Source organism: Chlamydotis macqueenii, chromosome 1 (assembly GCF_036417535.1).
Source record: "Chlamydotis macqueenii isolate bChlMac1 chromosome 1, bChlMac1.mat, whole genome shotgun sequence".
Taxonomy (NCBI): domain Eukaryota; kingdom Metazoa; phylum Chordata; class Aves; order Otidiformes; family Otididae; genus Chlamydotis; species Chlamydotis macqueenii.
Window position 1 is genome coordinate 185,877,707 of NC_141556.1, and position 17,031 is coordinate 185,894,737.

The following is a 17,031-nucleotide window of genomic DNA, read 5'->3' on the forward strand; positions in this document are numbered from 1 at the left end:
TTATTGCAATCTTTTCTACCATCACTCTTCTTATTAGTTACAAGTAAGTTCGTTGTCTTACTAGTTATCTACTAAGGTCTTGGCTTTAACAACAAAACTAGCAAGGAGTTCCATGGAATATAGAATTATTTATATATATACATATATATGTATTTTTTCCATATTAATCTATCTGCTGGCAAAAAAAAAGTTATATTCCTTTCTTCCTTTAATCCAAAGAACTAAGTAAGGATAACCCAATTTACCTTGCCACCCACTGTCAGTTTTTAACACCTTTTTCAACTCCTGTCCTCTCAAATAAAGCATCCACATTTTTTTCAGTCTTTTTTGCATGGGTTTTTTCCATGCTTGCAATTATTTTTATTCCATGTCCCTGGATCCCTTCTAAATCAGACACACTCTTCAGAGACAGTGGCTGACTCTAGTTGTACTATCCCAAAGTAAGAGGTTAATCACTGCAGCTTACAAGATGGGTCACAGACAGTATTCTCAGCATTCTGTTTTGTTTGGATATACATGGCAATATTTCTTTCTTGGTTTTGTTTTAAAAAAATCAAGAGATTTAAATTGGATGCATTGCATTTACTTCCAGTATACAAGACATCTATGCATGACCAACCTATAGCAGTTTTAAATAAACCAGTTTTGAATACAATAAAATTATTTAGACTTCAGAAAAATACAGCTATACTCATTGACAACACTGAGCCCAAGGAGGCAAAAAGGTTTGTGGACGCTGACCTACCTCAAAATCTATCAACTGCAGGTTGGCAATAAGCGTCACTAGAAGGCCACTGTTGTATAGCTCTTGTGCCAGCTGAGCCACGATTTCTGTAGGTGGCTCCTTGTCTGTGGTCCCACACAGAATTTCCTTCATTGCTTGCAGAGCTTTTGACACTTCCTCTGATGCCTGTTCGCCAGCAGATAAGGGTTTTGTTTAAAAAAAAAAAGAAAAAGAAAAAAAAGTGTTTTATTTTAAAAGACAAGTTCAAAATAAAAGCTTCTAATCATTCTTACAATTATCATTATCTATTGTGAAATGGTTTAATAATTTTATGCAATCACTGAGGCTGGAGCATTCCCACTGGATCCTGCAGGTCCTACACAAGCACACAGATATATTCAATTTAAATACGGCATGCCATCATTTACAGACCATGAGCACAAAACAGGGGCAGGAGTGCAATTACCAACTGGCATCAGCAAGATCCTTTACAGGTTTGGAGAGAGGTGCTGCCCCGCAGAAGTGGCAGCACTTTCACTATCACTTCCCCCTGGCCTCCCCAGTGGGGTCCATTGACACACGTGGGACGAGAGGTGCCACATGGAGGTACCGAACTGGCTGGCTTCTCCCACAGGCAGGGTGGCCACTGTGCTGCCTCCCTATCAACTGCTTGCTGATGGACTGTCCCGGCTCCTCTACTGGTAACCCAAATAAATTACTGTAACCCTGCCAGCTTTGCGCTGCCACCGCCTATTTCTCCTCATCATGGGTGCTTTAAGCCAGCAGCTTCCACAAGGGATTTGCCTACCAAGCACACAGCCACTTCAGTCTTAGGTTGGGAAATTAATTAAATTAAAGAATTTGCTTTAGTGAAGCTCCACAGCTGCCACCAAGCAAAATAAAATAAGCCTTTCATCTTTTGCTCCCACCTACTAATTCCGTGCAATGTTTCAGATACCTAATACAGAGGACAAATCAGGAGTGACCTTACAAAATATCTTAACCAGAAAGGTTGCAAGAGGGAAAAGAAAGAGAAGTGCGTATAAACACATAATGGCTTGGCATTCGTGGCAGTCAGCAGGTTTAAATCAGATGTGAACGATAACGTCCTGCTTCCCAAGGGAAACCACCGCTGGCCACAGCGTAGCAACTCTGGCTCACGCTCTCCTCCCACGTTTGCTCCAGTTCTTATAAATAAAGACTCTATGGAGCAAAGGCGGTGTTTTTTTCACGTGTGTGTGTGTGTGTGTGTGTGTGCTTTAAGTCCCACCTGCTCTAGCCATGGGGCGATGGAGGCAATGGCTCTTTCTGGGTCAGGGTATATTTAATATATTCATGACCCACAGCAAGGCTGGTTGGATTTTTTGGCAGGGAGTGGGAAGGAAGTAAGGGAGAGGTTTGAAAGCAAAGCTGAGAATGACAGGAAAGTGCCAGGCACGGTGGTTAAAGATGCTGAAGACAGGACAGCATTTCACATCTATATTGCAAAACGTTTATTTGAAATGAGAGTTTCATTAGCTTAGCAGGGGGAAAAAAAAGAATCAAGGCACACAGAGAAAACCCAAGAGTCATTTGTAAAAGCTAACTGGACATTAATGAATGTTCAAAGACAGATCAATAATGTTAATACATTTCTCACATAAACTGAAAGGAAAAATTTCAAGCTTTCAAATACCACCCTGTTAATCTGCATAAAATAATCCCACAGGGCTCTTAACTGCTGCTGATCTCCCAGCACTTTAATATCGACTTAAGTCACAGATTTTATTCACATTACTGAATAAAAATCCTTGAAAAAGCTTAGAAATCCTAAGAAAGCCACTTTCACATTGCATCTACCTGGAAGAGTCAAGCATTGATTTAGCACCACATAAAGAAATGTTCTCCCCCAATCTGTTTGTACCTACTCCCAGTTTTCTGCTAGTTGAGATAGGTCAGCAGGAACGGCGTGTAAATGAATGTGACTATGTGATAACTTTAACCACAGCAGAAGTCTTGTTGTTCCTTACCGTCACTCAGCAAAAGACCCTATTTTTACCTCAAATGTTAGTGCTATGTCACTAGAGATATCCCACAGAGCACAGATGGGATTAACAACAGGGGTGCTATCTTGGAAACTAAAGCTCTAAATCTTTATAAGAACTGTGCAAATATTTTCATATCAAAAAGGAAAACCCATACATTTTTGGCTTTTCACCCATTCTGCTGGGCAGGCTGTGAATATCTCTGCCTTTCGGTAGCTAAAAAAAAAACAAACCTTTCCTTTCAAGTATAAGTAGTCCTTTCTGATATGTAGAAAAATATCTGCAAGACACAGCTTTAGGTTTAATTCTCAAAAAGGAGGCCAAAAAGTAAAGTGCTGCAGGAGAAAGAGAAAGTACAGAACACTGCGGTGTTGATGGGCACAACTGGGCACCACAGCTGTATTTCATAGAATCATAGAATCATAGAATGGTTAGGGTTGGAAGGGACCTTCAAAGGTCATCTAGTCCAACCCCCCTGCAAGAAGCAGGGACATCTCCAGCCAGATCAGGTTGCTAAGAGCTCCATCCAACCTGGTCTTGAACGTTTCCAGGGATGGGGCTTCCACAACCTCTCTGGGCAACCTGGGCCAGTGTTCTACAATCCTCAGTGTAAAAAAAATTTTCCTAATATCTAATCTAAATCTACCCCCCTCGATTTTAAAATCATTACTCCTTGTCCTATTGCAACAGGCCCTACAACCTCTCCCCATCTTTCTTGTAGGCCCCCTTGAGGTACTGGAAGACCGCTATCAGGTCTCCCCGGAGCCTCCTCTTCTCCAGGCGGAACAGCCCCAACTCTCTCAGCCTGTCCTCATAAGAGAGGTGCTCCAGCCCTCTGATCATCTTCATGGCCCTCCTCTGGACCTTCTCCAACTGGTCCATGTCCTTCTTGTGTTGGGGGCTCCAGAACTGGACACAGTACTCCAGGAGGGGTTTCACCAGGGCAGAGTAGACGGGGAGAATCATCTCCCTCAACCTGCTGGCCACGCTTCTCTTGATGCAGCCCAGGATGCGGTTGGCCTTCTGGGCCGCAAGGGAGCATTGCCGGCTCATGTTGAGCTTCTTGTCCACCAGCATTCCCAAGCCCTTCTCCTCAGGGCTGCTCTCAATCCATTCCCCGCCCAGCCTGTATTTGTGCCTGGGATTGCCATGACCCAGGTGCAGGACCTTGCACTTGGCCTGGTTGAACTTCATGAGGTTGGCACGGGCCCACCTCTCCAGCCTGTCAAGGTCCCTCTGGATGGCATCCCTCCCTTCCAGCGTGTCGACGGCACCACACAGCTTGGTGTCATTGGCGAACTTGCTGAGGGTGCACTCTATCCCACTGTCCATGTTGCCGACAAAGATGTTGAACAGGGCCGGGCCCAACACGGACCCTTGAGGGACGCCACTCGTGACCGGTCTCAACATGGACATTGAGCCGTTAACCACCACTCTCTGAGTGCGGCCATCCAGCCAACTCCTTATCCACCGAGTGGTCCCTCCATCAAACCCATGTCTCTCTAGTTTAGAGAGAAGGATGTTGTGTGGGACAGTGTCAAAAGCTTTGCACAATTTCTCTAATTGTCTGCCATCCGAGCTGCTCATCTTCTTGGCTGCTGTTTAACCTGGTTTAACCTGGCAGGCAGCTAAACACCACACAGTTCACTCACTCTCCCCCAGCGGGATGAGGGAGAGAATCGGAAAAGAAGGTAAAACTCATGGGTTGAGATAAAGGCAGTTTAATAGGACAGAAAAGGAAGTGAAAATAATAATAATAATTTTTATATAGATATATAAAACAAGTGATGCACAGTGCAATTGCTCACCACCCACTGACTGATGCCCAGCTAGTTCCCAAGCAGCAATCATCACTCCCCGGCCAACTCCCCCCATTTTATATGCTGAGCACGACGTCATATGGTATGGAATATCCCTTCGGCCAGTCTGGGTCAGCTGTCCTGGCCGTGCCCCCTCCCAGCTTCTTGTGTACCTCCAGCCTTCTCTCTGGCAAGGCAGTATGAGAAGCTGAAAAGTCCTTGATAGTGTAAGCACTGCTCAGTGCTTACAACAACTAAAAGTTGTGTTATTAACATTATTCTCATCCTAAATCCAAAATACAGCACTATACCAGCTACTAGGAAGAAAATTAACTCTGTCCCAGACAAAGCCAGGACATCAGCTTCTCTACATGCAATTTACATTTCATGTTTAACTTCCTCCTCTTTCATATCCTCTGGGTGGTCTGTGGTTTGACATTCAACCCATCACCAAAAGCTATTCCCGGTCAAATCTAAGGACCGCTGTTCTGTGCCTATCCCTCATAATCCATCTGGAGGAAAAAACATAATCCTGAACACAGATTCTTAAATTAACAGCCACTTCTAGCCTCCCCTTTGACATTTCCACTTAATCTTACAGCAGTTTTAGAATAATACCTTAAGTACATAAGCACTGCTTCTCAGATGGAAAATTGCTCAAGAGTCAGGGGAAAAAAAAAAAAAAAAAGACATTGCAAGATCCAAAGATCTAAGATCTGTTCAAAACAAACAACAAAGCAAATACATTTACTCAAATACATGGAGAATAAGAGATAACAGAAACATAGCTTCAGAACACTTTGTCGTAAGAAGTTAGACTGGTTCTGACTCCCTTTAGGAACATTTGGAAAAACCAACAAAAACAGCAGCAAGACACCCTTCCTCCCAGGATGCCACAAACAGAATTTCAGTGACAAAAAAAAAAAAAAAAAAAAAAGAGATTTGATAGAAAGTCCAGAGTCTATTATTACTTCTGTATTACTATTTATTCTCCATCAGTGGCAATAGCAACAATAGCAAAGTCCTGCAACTTTCACTTCAGCAGAAGTTATAGAGCAGACGTAAAAGTTCCATGAAATATCTAGGCACTTTAAGCCATTTGTCTTGTCCTTGCAATTAATCACAACCTTCTTTCCAGAAGATTTTCCTTCTGTCCTCTAGCTATGAGTCCTTTACATCATGACAGAATTTATGCCATTATCTTTGGAGAAGTCGGTGTGAGCAGAGGGAAAAAAAAGAGGGAGAGGAGATAACTGAACACAGAATCCTAAACAGAACAGCTTATTTGGATATTACATCCAAATGTCAAAAGTGGGATATGCTGAACTTCGGGCAATTAAAGTTGCAGAAGGGGACAACAAAGCACAAGATGAAATCCCAGCACACGTACCAATTTAACGTTTGTGGTGTTGTCACCCCTCAGATGTCAGGATCTTGACCTCTTAAAGCAACTCACAGATTTCTAGACTACAGGCATCTCAGTTCACAACATCCAAATTTGGGAGGATCCAGTCCACCACAGAACACTCAAATTCAGGGTGGATACATGGCTAAGTCACAAATGAGTTACAAGGTTGATTTGCAATAGCTGTGTAAGTGGAGTGAAGGAGACCACAACCTGTACCAACCTGTGTTGTGAAGGCAGTTTTTTCAATGATGGCCATTTCTTCTCCACTTTAGCCCAACGCAGCACTAACAAGTTATTTCTAACAAGAAATAACTCTATCCAGAGGGCATAGTTTATAATGACCACCAACTCACAAGAGGTTTCTGGGTCTATTTTGAAATATAACATTTTGTGTAAATGTTGAAGTCTAATAATTCTTGGATTACTTTGCTAACTCTGCTAGACTATATGACATACAATAGCCTTGGAGTTTGAGAAGTGGCAGCATAGGTAAGCTTATATAACTTCTCTAAGTTAAATTATAAATGTGTTCAATCACCTCTGCTTACAAAGCTGGGAGTTTGTCAGCATTAATGTGTCTCTCCAAACCTACCAACAGCTTCAGCAACGAGAGCTGGAAACTTTAGGAATTGAAGATACTTGGTTTCAAGCTTGTTTTCCTCATAGATCAAAGTCTTGTCATTGTTGACTTATTGGGATCATAACACAAAGAAAGGAGCTTATGGAGACATTATTCCCTGAAATTCTACATGACAAAAAAAAAAATCTTCCCTGAAAGACCTCAAGACTCGCTCCACAGCAAAACACATGTGAAGACCCAGGCGATTTTGCTGCAAAAGTCCAGAACAATTTTTGAGTTTTATCTTTTTTTCTTTAATTGATCTCTACAGGACAGCCAAAGAGCATGACAATGTTTTTAAGGCAGTAATTTAGCATAATTAAGGAATGCTGCAAAACAATTTTTTCTCTATATCCCACAATTATACAAGACAGTTCAATAAGGAGTTTCTTGGGTTTTTTTTCATTAAGAGATTACAAATAAATCTTCCAAGTCTTAAATATTTTCTATTCTTCTAAAATCTTCCAGAGATTTTAAAGAGTGGCATGGAAGCCTAAAACAAAGGTCTTATCTATTGTTTACGCAGAAAGCTGAATTTTTATTTCCATAATTACATGAGTTGGGACTTGCTATACTCAAAAGCTAAGCTGTTTTATCTCCAACACTGCTTGTGCATGATATAGCAAAATAAACAAAGCAGATGATCTGCTTCAGAAATCAAAACTTCAGAAAGGCAGTTTTTAAAAAACTCTGTTAGCACACCACAGATATACTCTACCAAGAGCCCCCTATTTCAGCAACTTAAATTTCTACCTATTCCCACCGGCTTAATAAAAGTTATCTCTACTTACAAACCTTGCCCATCCCCTCTCCTCTCCTAAGACACTTACAGCAATTTCACATTTTTTAAGTACCAATATTAAGTGCTTATGATCCAGACCTATTATGCTTGCCAGAGAGACAGAGATGGATCTCCTGCTATGCAATGTAGATTCATTGCACCTTCTTAGTCCCCTCCAAGGAAAATTACAAAAGCCATAAGGGGAAAGGTATCAGGCCTCGAAAAATCAACAGTCTGAACTCCTACACCTGAACTGCAACTTTTCAAAGCTTTCAGTGGGTTGTCTCAGTTTTACCTCTGTTTCACCAACAGGTCAGAGGCTTCACACATATGTACATATGTTACAAGTCAGAGAGGCTTATTCTTACTTTTGTTCATCCGAGGACTTAATAAAACATTTATGACCAACCATAACAGTGAAGAAAAAAACAGACTGCAGGAACATTTTCCACTTTTCCAACTCAGATACCAAATATACATAAGAAAAATACAGGATGCCTGACATCTGGCATCTGCATAGCAATCAGGAAATCCTCAGTCATTCATAAGAATAAGGACAATAGGATTATACAGCTTCTGTTCATGTACCTAGTACATTTCCAGGGCAAAAATATCTTTCTAAACTGTTGCTATCTTGCACAGCAGCAGACAGTAACACAAACAGATGCCTGTCAGCATGATGTAAATACTCCAATGTGTGATTCAATGAACTGCCAGTACTCCATGCTAACATTACAACCAAAACCATAAGACTCCTTGGTTTGGCTTTGTCTTGTTTTAGCTTATAGTCCTGCTTGAAAATGTTTGCACTGTGTGATTCAAACCAATTTTTCTCCTAAAAGAACAGTACCGATGCAACTCTCTCTGCATCCAGCTGTAAGGACTCCCAAGAAGAGCTATTAGCAGAATCTGAATCCAACATCTGTTTAGCTTCAGGATCATCCCAACTGGCTTATCGTTGGTACAATTTCACACTAAACGGACATATAGGAATAAATTGCGGACATTTTGGATCAGGAGGCATGAACTCTGTCATTTAGCAAAATATTATGGCCTAGTACTCAAGGAAGCTGGCAAAGACAATTTGGCCAAGCAGGCACAACAGGGAAACGCCTTTGAAGAGGCCATATGATTAAATGGAAGAGACATGTTTGCCCCACCTGGACATAAATTCCTTTCCCACCTTTAATCCTGCACTTAAGACCAAACTGAAGGTTGTAAGGTCTTTAAAAAGAAAAAAAAAAAAAAAACCTCAACCAGAAGAGACAGGTTTTAAACTCTTGGCACCAGCATCTGATAGTATCTGGAGTTTCTCCCATTTCTAGAGCAGTAACAGGCCTTAGCAGAACGGGGAAGCTGAAACACGAAACGGTCCACAAAACCCCAGGACATGGAAAGCTAGAAGAAAGGGGCGCCAAGCCCTTCTTATCTCACTCCCTCGGTTTCAGTGTATGGCAGTGAAGTCAGAGGCAATTCTGCAACTGACTCTGGCAGCTGCAGAATCACATCCATGGGTATTCGCGTTCACAGTAGTCACGCAACCGTTCTTCCATGCAAATGCACATCACATCATCCGCATGCACCGCATTTCACACACAGGTCCCTGGTCGCTTTGTCGGCACAGGAGCGAGCAAGGTGAACAGGAGCTAAAAATGGCTTCATTGGTGCTATTTAAAAGCAGGATTTATTGATAGAAATATTTGTTCTGGAAATCTTAACTTTTTTTAACTGTAGGTTTATTTAAAGGCTGCTCTCCTGACCCTTCTGAATAGTACCAAATTGTTAGAGTGCACAGAGATGAAACAGAGGATGGATTACAGTGACCTACCTGAACAAGCAGTCTCATTAGACATATTTAAGTGAAAGGGGCAGGAGCTAGACACTTCAGGTTATTTTACATCTAGCTTCACGATGTTTCTGCACACCGACTAAGGGCACTGCAGCCTGCGGTTCTGCCTGCCAAGAAAACACTCAGCACAGCGCCCTGAACAGCTTCCACAGCAAACCCACGTCTTGGATCAGCTCTGCTAGAAACGGCAAATCTTTCAGCCCATCTAGGCCAAGCGCGAAGACTAGGCCAAGTTTCAACCAACCCCAGATCCATTTGCTATTTTCAATTAAAAGCGTGTGACACTGTGAAGGCTTTTGCTGCAGGGCAGGTTCAGAAAATGTTACCAAACCTGTAGGCACCGCAGATGGCACTGAGTCACGGGTGCCGCACCCGAAGGTGTTTGGTTAGCAGCAAGAGGGTGATGTGTTCAAGGACATCCTTCAGTGACATACTGGATGCCACCTGCACTGCTTTGTGCTGACTGGACTGAACACAAGAGTTCAAGAAGTTGAGATGACACCCTTCTTTTTTTTTGTAAGATATGCCAGGTATCCTTTCTATTAATGTTCTTTTACAACATCCATCAACAAAAGACATGGTGACATATCAGTAATAAATGAAGCTGTATGACCAGCATGTCACATGTTGTCCATTCTTCCTCACGTTCAACAGGTCTGTCCACTTGATATCAGGGTTTCTCCCCTCTTTCTCCCTATTTATGTGTATCCTCTGAACACTACAAGGAGTTTGTGCCAGAAAGGAGGAAGAGAATCTAAGCTCTGAAGGCTTCATTTCCTAGGTATTTAAATACTTCTCTGCTTTTCCAGTTAATTCCAGAATAGGTATTTCTCATTAAATCCAAGGACAGTTTGGTTCTACATTGCCAAGATTAACTTTTTATGGCATTTGTAGAATTCTGTAATAAAACATCATTAATTGTTCTTCACTGCATCAAAGCCTGAAAAGGATGTCAGCTATTGTACATTTCATAAGAACACCCTCTTTATTTCAGATGTTGGAAGAGAGAAGGATGCTTGATAAAGAAGGCTTTAGTCCACTTTTCCAGCTCTGTCTTACTATACTTAATCCCCTAATTGTTACACTTAATTTGCCAGTGCTGCAATATCTTCTTTAAAATAGAGGTTATTTAAAAAAAAAAAATTAAAATAAGGTATTAGAAAGAGCACTTAAGAAGAAGAGGAGCCACTTGTGGTGGCACTTCTCAACCTGTGGTCTATCAACCCCATCAGAATGTAGCTGAGAAAATGGCAAAGCATACATACATCCATGCAAGCAAACCAACTAACCCACCCACCCATAAAATAAAAGTAAGAAACAAATATTCAAACTTAGCCTATTTTTCAATTGAGAGTGTTTAAAAAGCATAACGGCCACACTGCACACATTAAAAAAAAAAAAAGACACATGGAGGAACTGGGTCAAATTCAATCCTTATCTAAGAAGACAGATGCTAGCGCAGTCAATAGAGTTCAGTCAAAGTCTGAATGGGTCCTGTTCTATTACTAACAACAAAAAGCATCATTAAGAAAGAGTGCAAACTTCCGTATATTATAGTTACAAGTGGCTTCTATGCATCCTGTTTCCTCCTCCCTCTTCCCATTACTCTGAAAGTCTTAACCGATCTGCTGTAAGGCCCCCTCTACCTGCATACTGCATAGCTTGGTAGGAATGATCGTTTCTGCATTATTTAAAAACAGTCCCTTTGAGGACTGCTGAACCCTCCTGGTTCCTGCTGAAAGTTGCACAAAGTTGTATTAGAAGCATCAAGCCTCTCCCTGTCCGACCTCGCGCCCACCCAGCTGCCCAAGGCATCTTCACCTTGTACTTATGATTTCTCAACTGGGAAAGGAAACAAGGAGGTTCTCTGCTAGCCCTGCAGTTAATTCAGGCTTTGTCAGGCTTCTCTGCCAATTCTGGCTGTATTAGCAGCTTTTAGCTGTCTCAGCCCACATACCACATTGGCTGTACTACAATAACAGCTCCATTGTCACAGGATAAATCTTCTTGTTTAAGCATCTGAGGCAAGTCCTAGTTGGAAGCTATCCTGCACGTGAGCAAAATCAGGGATGCTGTGGAGTCGTACCCTATAAGTCCTGGAACCTCCGTTTTATGGTGAGGCACAACGGTACCCCTCCAGTTCTTGCAGACAGAGTTAGAAATAAAAAAAAATCAGAGAACCCTAATTCCCAAACTTCTGCATTCATAGGCCCACAGGGTCCAAAACCAGCTCTGAGATATCCAGGGTCCATGGCTTTTGCAGGAGCCAGACCTCAGGCCCAATTTATGAAAGTTTGACATATTTCATCTCTGTTTGGAAATAAAATTGGAGGTAAATTTAAAAACCTTGCCAGGTTTTGAACAGCACAGAGTGCAGCACTGTGCTTTATTTTTCTTTGCTTTTGTTTTCAGTTAGATTTCTCTAATCCTACTCATGAAAAGACAAGATATTATTCATTAGTATTACTAAGTAAGTTTTGAAAATCTGTGTGCCATTGAAAGTCTCCCCACCATCTTTTCTTCTCCAATTCAAAATGCAAACAACACTTTAAATGGTTTTACTAAGCCCACAAACCTGTAAGAGATGTGATGGGGTGATTGTTTTTGCAAGAGTTATTTCTCCTGCCATTTTTTAAAGTTCACCATTGTCACAGTACTAAAGATATTCCTTATTGTTTACTTCCCTAAACTCAGTACCACAAATCTAGCTATTTTCTTTAATAGGTATTTATTTCAGGACAGCTCAGTGCAACACTTTAGATGAAAGCGTCACTGAAGAGTCTCACGTCTTCCCTTCTGAAAGGAGAAGGACCCTATGTGCTTCCTCTACATCAGAGCACAAAGTCCTGAGTCAACAAGCACACTGTGTAAAGCGTATGTGTAAATACTGTCCAAAAAAAAGGCTGCTTTCTTCACTTTCTGCCTTGCTGCTGAAGCAACTGCTTTGTCCCCACTTCCTCCTCTCCCCTAATCACCTACATTCACCCCAGGACCAACCTCCTTCCCATAGCAATAACGTAGGCAGAAAATACTGAAAACCAACCTCCTCATGTCAAATAAGCATCGTCATTAAATTCACAAGCTGTTTCCTTCCTAATACACCCGGGGAACATTCTTGTATCTTTTGCTTTGTGAGCAAAACACACACAAGCTGTTCTGACTTTTATGAAAAATTTACATTGAGTTCTCGATTTTCTAAGAAGTCTGAATTTCTCCTCCTTTGTCACTGACACCCAAATAAACAAACCAGCTCAAAGCCAAAAATCCTCAAAACCACAACCCAGAAGAGTCATGCTGCAAAGCAAATCAAAAAGAAACCCGAGTCTAGAGCTTCTGCTTTTAATGTCTTCTTTAATCAGGCTCCGAAGGATGAATTCAGCAGGGGAGGGCAGACTCTGTTCGTTTATTTAGTTACTTATTTTAAGTTTTAGTTCAGAGTCAAATTCTCTCAGTGCTTTTCAGTTAACTGAAGGTATTTCAGCATGAGACATCAAATACCAGAGGCCTCCCTGAAATCTCTGTGACTGATCTTACATAATTAAAACACTCTGAGCTACTTGCTTTGAACTGAAAAGTTTCAAGAGGATTTCACTAAGGGTGCAAAGGGCTATGTGCTTGCCTTTTGGGTTGGGTTTGTTCTAATAGAGGCTCCTGCACAAGATGGGGAAGCACAACATGCACACACAAACATCAGCTGCACAAAATCTGTGTTGGTGTCACTTATCAGCTATTTCTGTTTCCACTGACATTCAGCTTTAACCTAAAATTAGTTTGTGGTTAACTAAAATCATATACTTCTACTACAGTAATAATAGAGAGGGTCAGAATCTCAGATGCAAAAAAAAAAAAAAATTAAATTGTTTGCTTTTATGAAAGCACAAATTCCTAATTGGGAGCATTTTGTATGCATCTTCTCAATTGGTCACTGTAAGAGTGGCAAAAATAACTCAGGTCTGTGTCACCAAGTGAGAGGACAGCAATAGTATTAGCAAAACTCTAGCACTATAATTATAATACGAGTAGTGCAGCTCATTTAGGAAGCACTAGCACCCAGAAGTTTGGAAAGGATCGACAGAGTGAGATCTCTTTTACATACATCTGAATACGTACAGGTTTGCGGTTTTATGCAAACAGTGTTCATCAGAAGGAAGTGTAGCTCTGTGGGTATCTACACATTAATTTGCAGTCTCATTTGTTATCCTGATAAACCAATTAACACTGGAATAGTTTTCAAATAGTCTTCCAAGCTGGTTTTTCAGAAGCATTACTATTTGAAGTAGTAGGAGATCACTCTTCATTTTGGCCAAGGCTCCTGGATCTCAACACTTTCTGTGTGACCCCCAGATCTGTTGTACTTTACTTATGCAAAAGCCCCCTGATTTCAGCAGGACCGTTCAAACACAAAGCTACTTACATGTGCAAGCGCTTGCAGAATCAGAGCAGTGAGGGAACAAAATTTTATTCCCCTTATTCTACTGTTTCCCCAGCATAAAAACCTTACTGGTCTTTTGAAACATTACCTCATACCTTGTCTGTCTTTTTTTCTTGTTTTTCCAATATGGCCATGTTTTCTTTCAGAATTTTCACAATCTCAGCAGGATTTTTGTGTGATTTACTAAACAAAGGCATGGTTTTTCTTCACCTGGATTTCTTCCTTCACGATAGATGAGGACTTCCTAAAATCAAACAAGAAACAAAAATAGCTTGTGAAAATGCAATGAAAACACAGAAAGACATTATGAACAAGAAAAGGTTATGCCTTAGGCACTGTGTTTTGCTTCAGCTACTCAGCAGAGCAGTAAAAGTTCTCATGTACAGTCACAAGCCACCATTAGCACATGCAAAGCCACTACTCAGCACCTGTGCAGGAGCTGGATGCTTCCTAAAGCCCCTGACCTACAGGTCAGAGCTCCAGTAAGTCTATGCCCATGTCCAACATTTTTTGGACACTGTATATCTGGCAGGCTCCATGAGATTTCTGATGAGGGTTTCTGCCAAACTTCACCGGCTTCATCACGATGCAGGTAACTAACTGTAGATGCCAGCATACCCAAAGCATCCTTTGTTTAGAGCATTGCAAGACAAGGTCCCAGCTTTTACGCCATCACTCCTTCTTCTTCAGCTGCTTTTCTTTTTCAGCCTAAAGCTTCTCGAGAAGAAGCAGTTGAAGCTACCCCCTAAGTCTAACAGACTTCAAGAATCTGTGGATCAGATCTCAGTTGTGTCAAACATATTGCCTAAATTAAATAAGGAACAGAGGATCAGGCCCAAATACGGACACAAATATTTTCATGACATTTAAATGAAAGACTGAGCATTTTAACGAAAATGAGTTTGTTTGTTTAATTTGAAACATTCTTCCTCTAAATGGTTAGAAAGGCAAATACCACATCACTGTATTTATACATGAAAGAAGCCAAGTAACTTAGTTTCTGATCCTACACAGCATTAAGCTGTGAATTCCTATGGGTTTTGCTGAGGGTCTGATACAAAGATCTACTGAAGTCAATGGACAGACTGCAGATGGGAATATGTTCTGGTTAAGGCAGTACCACTTTCAAGAGAGAGCACAGCACCATTCTGGACTGCATTCCAGTTTGTACACTAACAAAGAAGAGGTTAAAAAAAAAAAAAAAGCAAAAATAATGTCAAACTTTTATCTTTTTTCACAATAAAAGAGAACCATTGCCAACACTCCCCACACAAAGCTGCAAGATTGTTGTGAAAACGTAAATATATGCAAAAAACCACTTCAATCTCCTTATTCTTCTTCAACTTTTACAATTAAAAAAAAATTTTATACAAGAAGTTTTAAATGAGCACAATACACACAGTATAAAGAAGAAAACAGAATGGTGTAGCATTTTCCCAGTGGTCCCAAAGAACCCACTCCCCTCATGCTTCGTTGTTACTACTGACAACACTACAGAGTCCACCAGGAAGCATGACCCCATTTGTGCCATACATCCATGAGTTACTAATCCCCAAATATCCTATGGAATTAATACCCAGATTATATATACATTCTATTACAACTATAAATAGTAACCATATAAAACAGTCAAGTACAAGATTCAAACCATAGAGGAGCACTTTTAAAAAAAAAATCTATACAGACTCTGTCCTAATATCTATTAAAAACATTTCAAAATATTTTTACAGATTATCTTTACAAGAGCAGTTTCTATGACACGCAGGAAGTATTTTTAAATGCCTTATTTAAACCAAAAGTTCCTTTATAGTGTCCAGAGTAGGTGAATTTGTATAAACCTTCTCATTTGTTGCTAGGTCAGTTTTACAGGAATATTTTCATATTCAATGTTTGAAAGCTCACCACTTTCGGATTTCCATTTTCAAGCTCCTCACGCTTCAGTTCAAAACTCATTTTTATTTTTGCAGTTTTGGCTACATCACCTTCACTACTTGGCTGAGCTCTCAACTGTGGAGTCCTGCTCCCATGAAGCTCACAGCTGCGAGCTTTGGCAGCACCATCCGACTAGCAACAGCGCAGAGTCACACCTCAACCTGACAACACGCAAGACTGAAGACTGGGTATTCTAACAACTAACTCATGTGGGCACGTTCAGCTACATATAAGCACTAGAAAAGACTGGGATGTCGGTATTGTACAATAAATTTGTTTAAATGCTGCTAGCAAGCGCCAAGCACCCCGTAATCCCGCATGCGCTGCAATCAGAACATTAATAATTCACAATACACTTCGAGAAGGACCTGATTCTGCATGTTTTTATTATCTGTGAAGCATGGCATGAGGATGTGAAGATGCAAGAGAGAGAGAGTCTGAGAGCAGGAGCTTAACAGGCATGTTGCATCTCAGAAAAGAAGTATTTTCATCCAAGGTGGGGTAGGTATGCCTTCATCTTCCCCTTTTAGAAGTCTCCAGACAAGGAAAAGCAAAAGGGGAGAAAATTTTATTTTTAAATTGAAGTACTCACAAGCTAGAGGTTCTGAGATTTTAAAAAACTGAAGTACACATTATTAACTGAAATGTTGACTATAAATTATAAATACATTTTCATTCCCAAAACTAACTTGCATAGGTATCTAGAGTATGGTTTCTATATTTAAATAATCATTAATTTTGCCATAAATCTCCAGCAGCCAGGCTAGCACTTTTCCACTGTATGCTTCCAGTCTCACCACCAAGTCACCACGGCTCAGGGATAAAAAAACATTTCTCTTCACTTCACACCCTACCAGTGTTCTAATCATAACCACGAAATCACCGATAATAGGACAGGAAGGGACTCAGGAGATTGTTTAGTTCATCCCTCCACTGAACAGAGCCAAGTCTCTGCTTCACTTCATTTATCAGTCTTACATAGAAAGCAAAGCATTCGCTGTATGCAAGTGGAGGGAGACAGAAACAAAAAGGGGAAGATGTGCATCAAATATCATTTTTGGATTTACCCATTTTCAGGACACAGTTTTTAACACATCAGCATCTGGCAAAAGATGATCCATCACTTCAGAAAACACATACTGGCAGCTGCAGGTTATGGTCCCTTTTACTCCTCCATGCAGGAATCTCCTAGGGGGCACATGCTATTCACAATTACAGGCAGAAGGAAACAGGGGTAAAGTCACTTTACTGAGATTTGGGAGCTGTACTCCTTACTCTTATGGCTGGCTATTCCATAAGGCACATGGCAAAACAAGGACTCCTCCAGCTTTGCACCTCATGACAGGATTCTCCAGCATCAAGGAAAGCAGGAGCTCTTGCTAAAGCCCTTAACACAGCTGGACATTTCTGCCCTGTCCTCTTTATATCAGCTCTCTGCTCTCCAAGCTTTACTTGGAAGGTCT

The 17,031-nt window shown here is 41.0% G+C and overlaps 1 protein-coding gene across 4 annotated transcripts in view; it reads right to left on the minus strand.

The window, feature by feature from the left end:
* Positions 1-17,031, minus strand: part of CAB39L (calcium binding protein 39 like) — a 65,766-nt gene that overhangs the window by 24,545 nt on the left and 24,190 nt on the right. For 2 of the 4 annotated variants that reach the window (XM_086771867.1, XM_086771866.1), the window contains 2 exons: positions 13,732-13,880; positions 746-910 (listed from right to left, as the gene is read on the minus strand). In XM_086771867.1, the coding sequence (XP_086627993.1) occupies positions 746-910; positions 13,732-13,833 (267 nt within the window). In that variant the 5' untranslated portion in view covers positions 13,834-13,880. Of the gene's footprint in view, positions 1-745; positions 911-13,724; positions 13,881-17,031 lie in introns of those variants that run through there. The other 2 variants (XM_086771868.1, XM_086771869.1) reach the window with 2 other exon arrangements.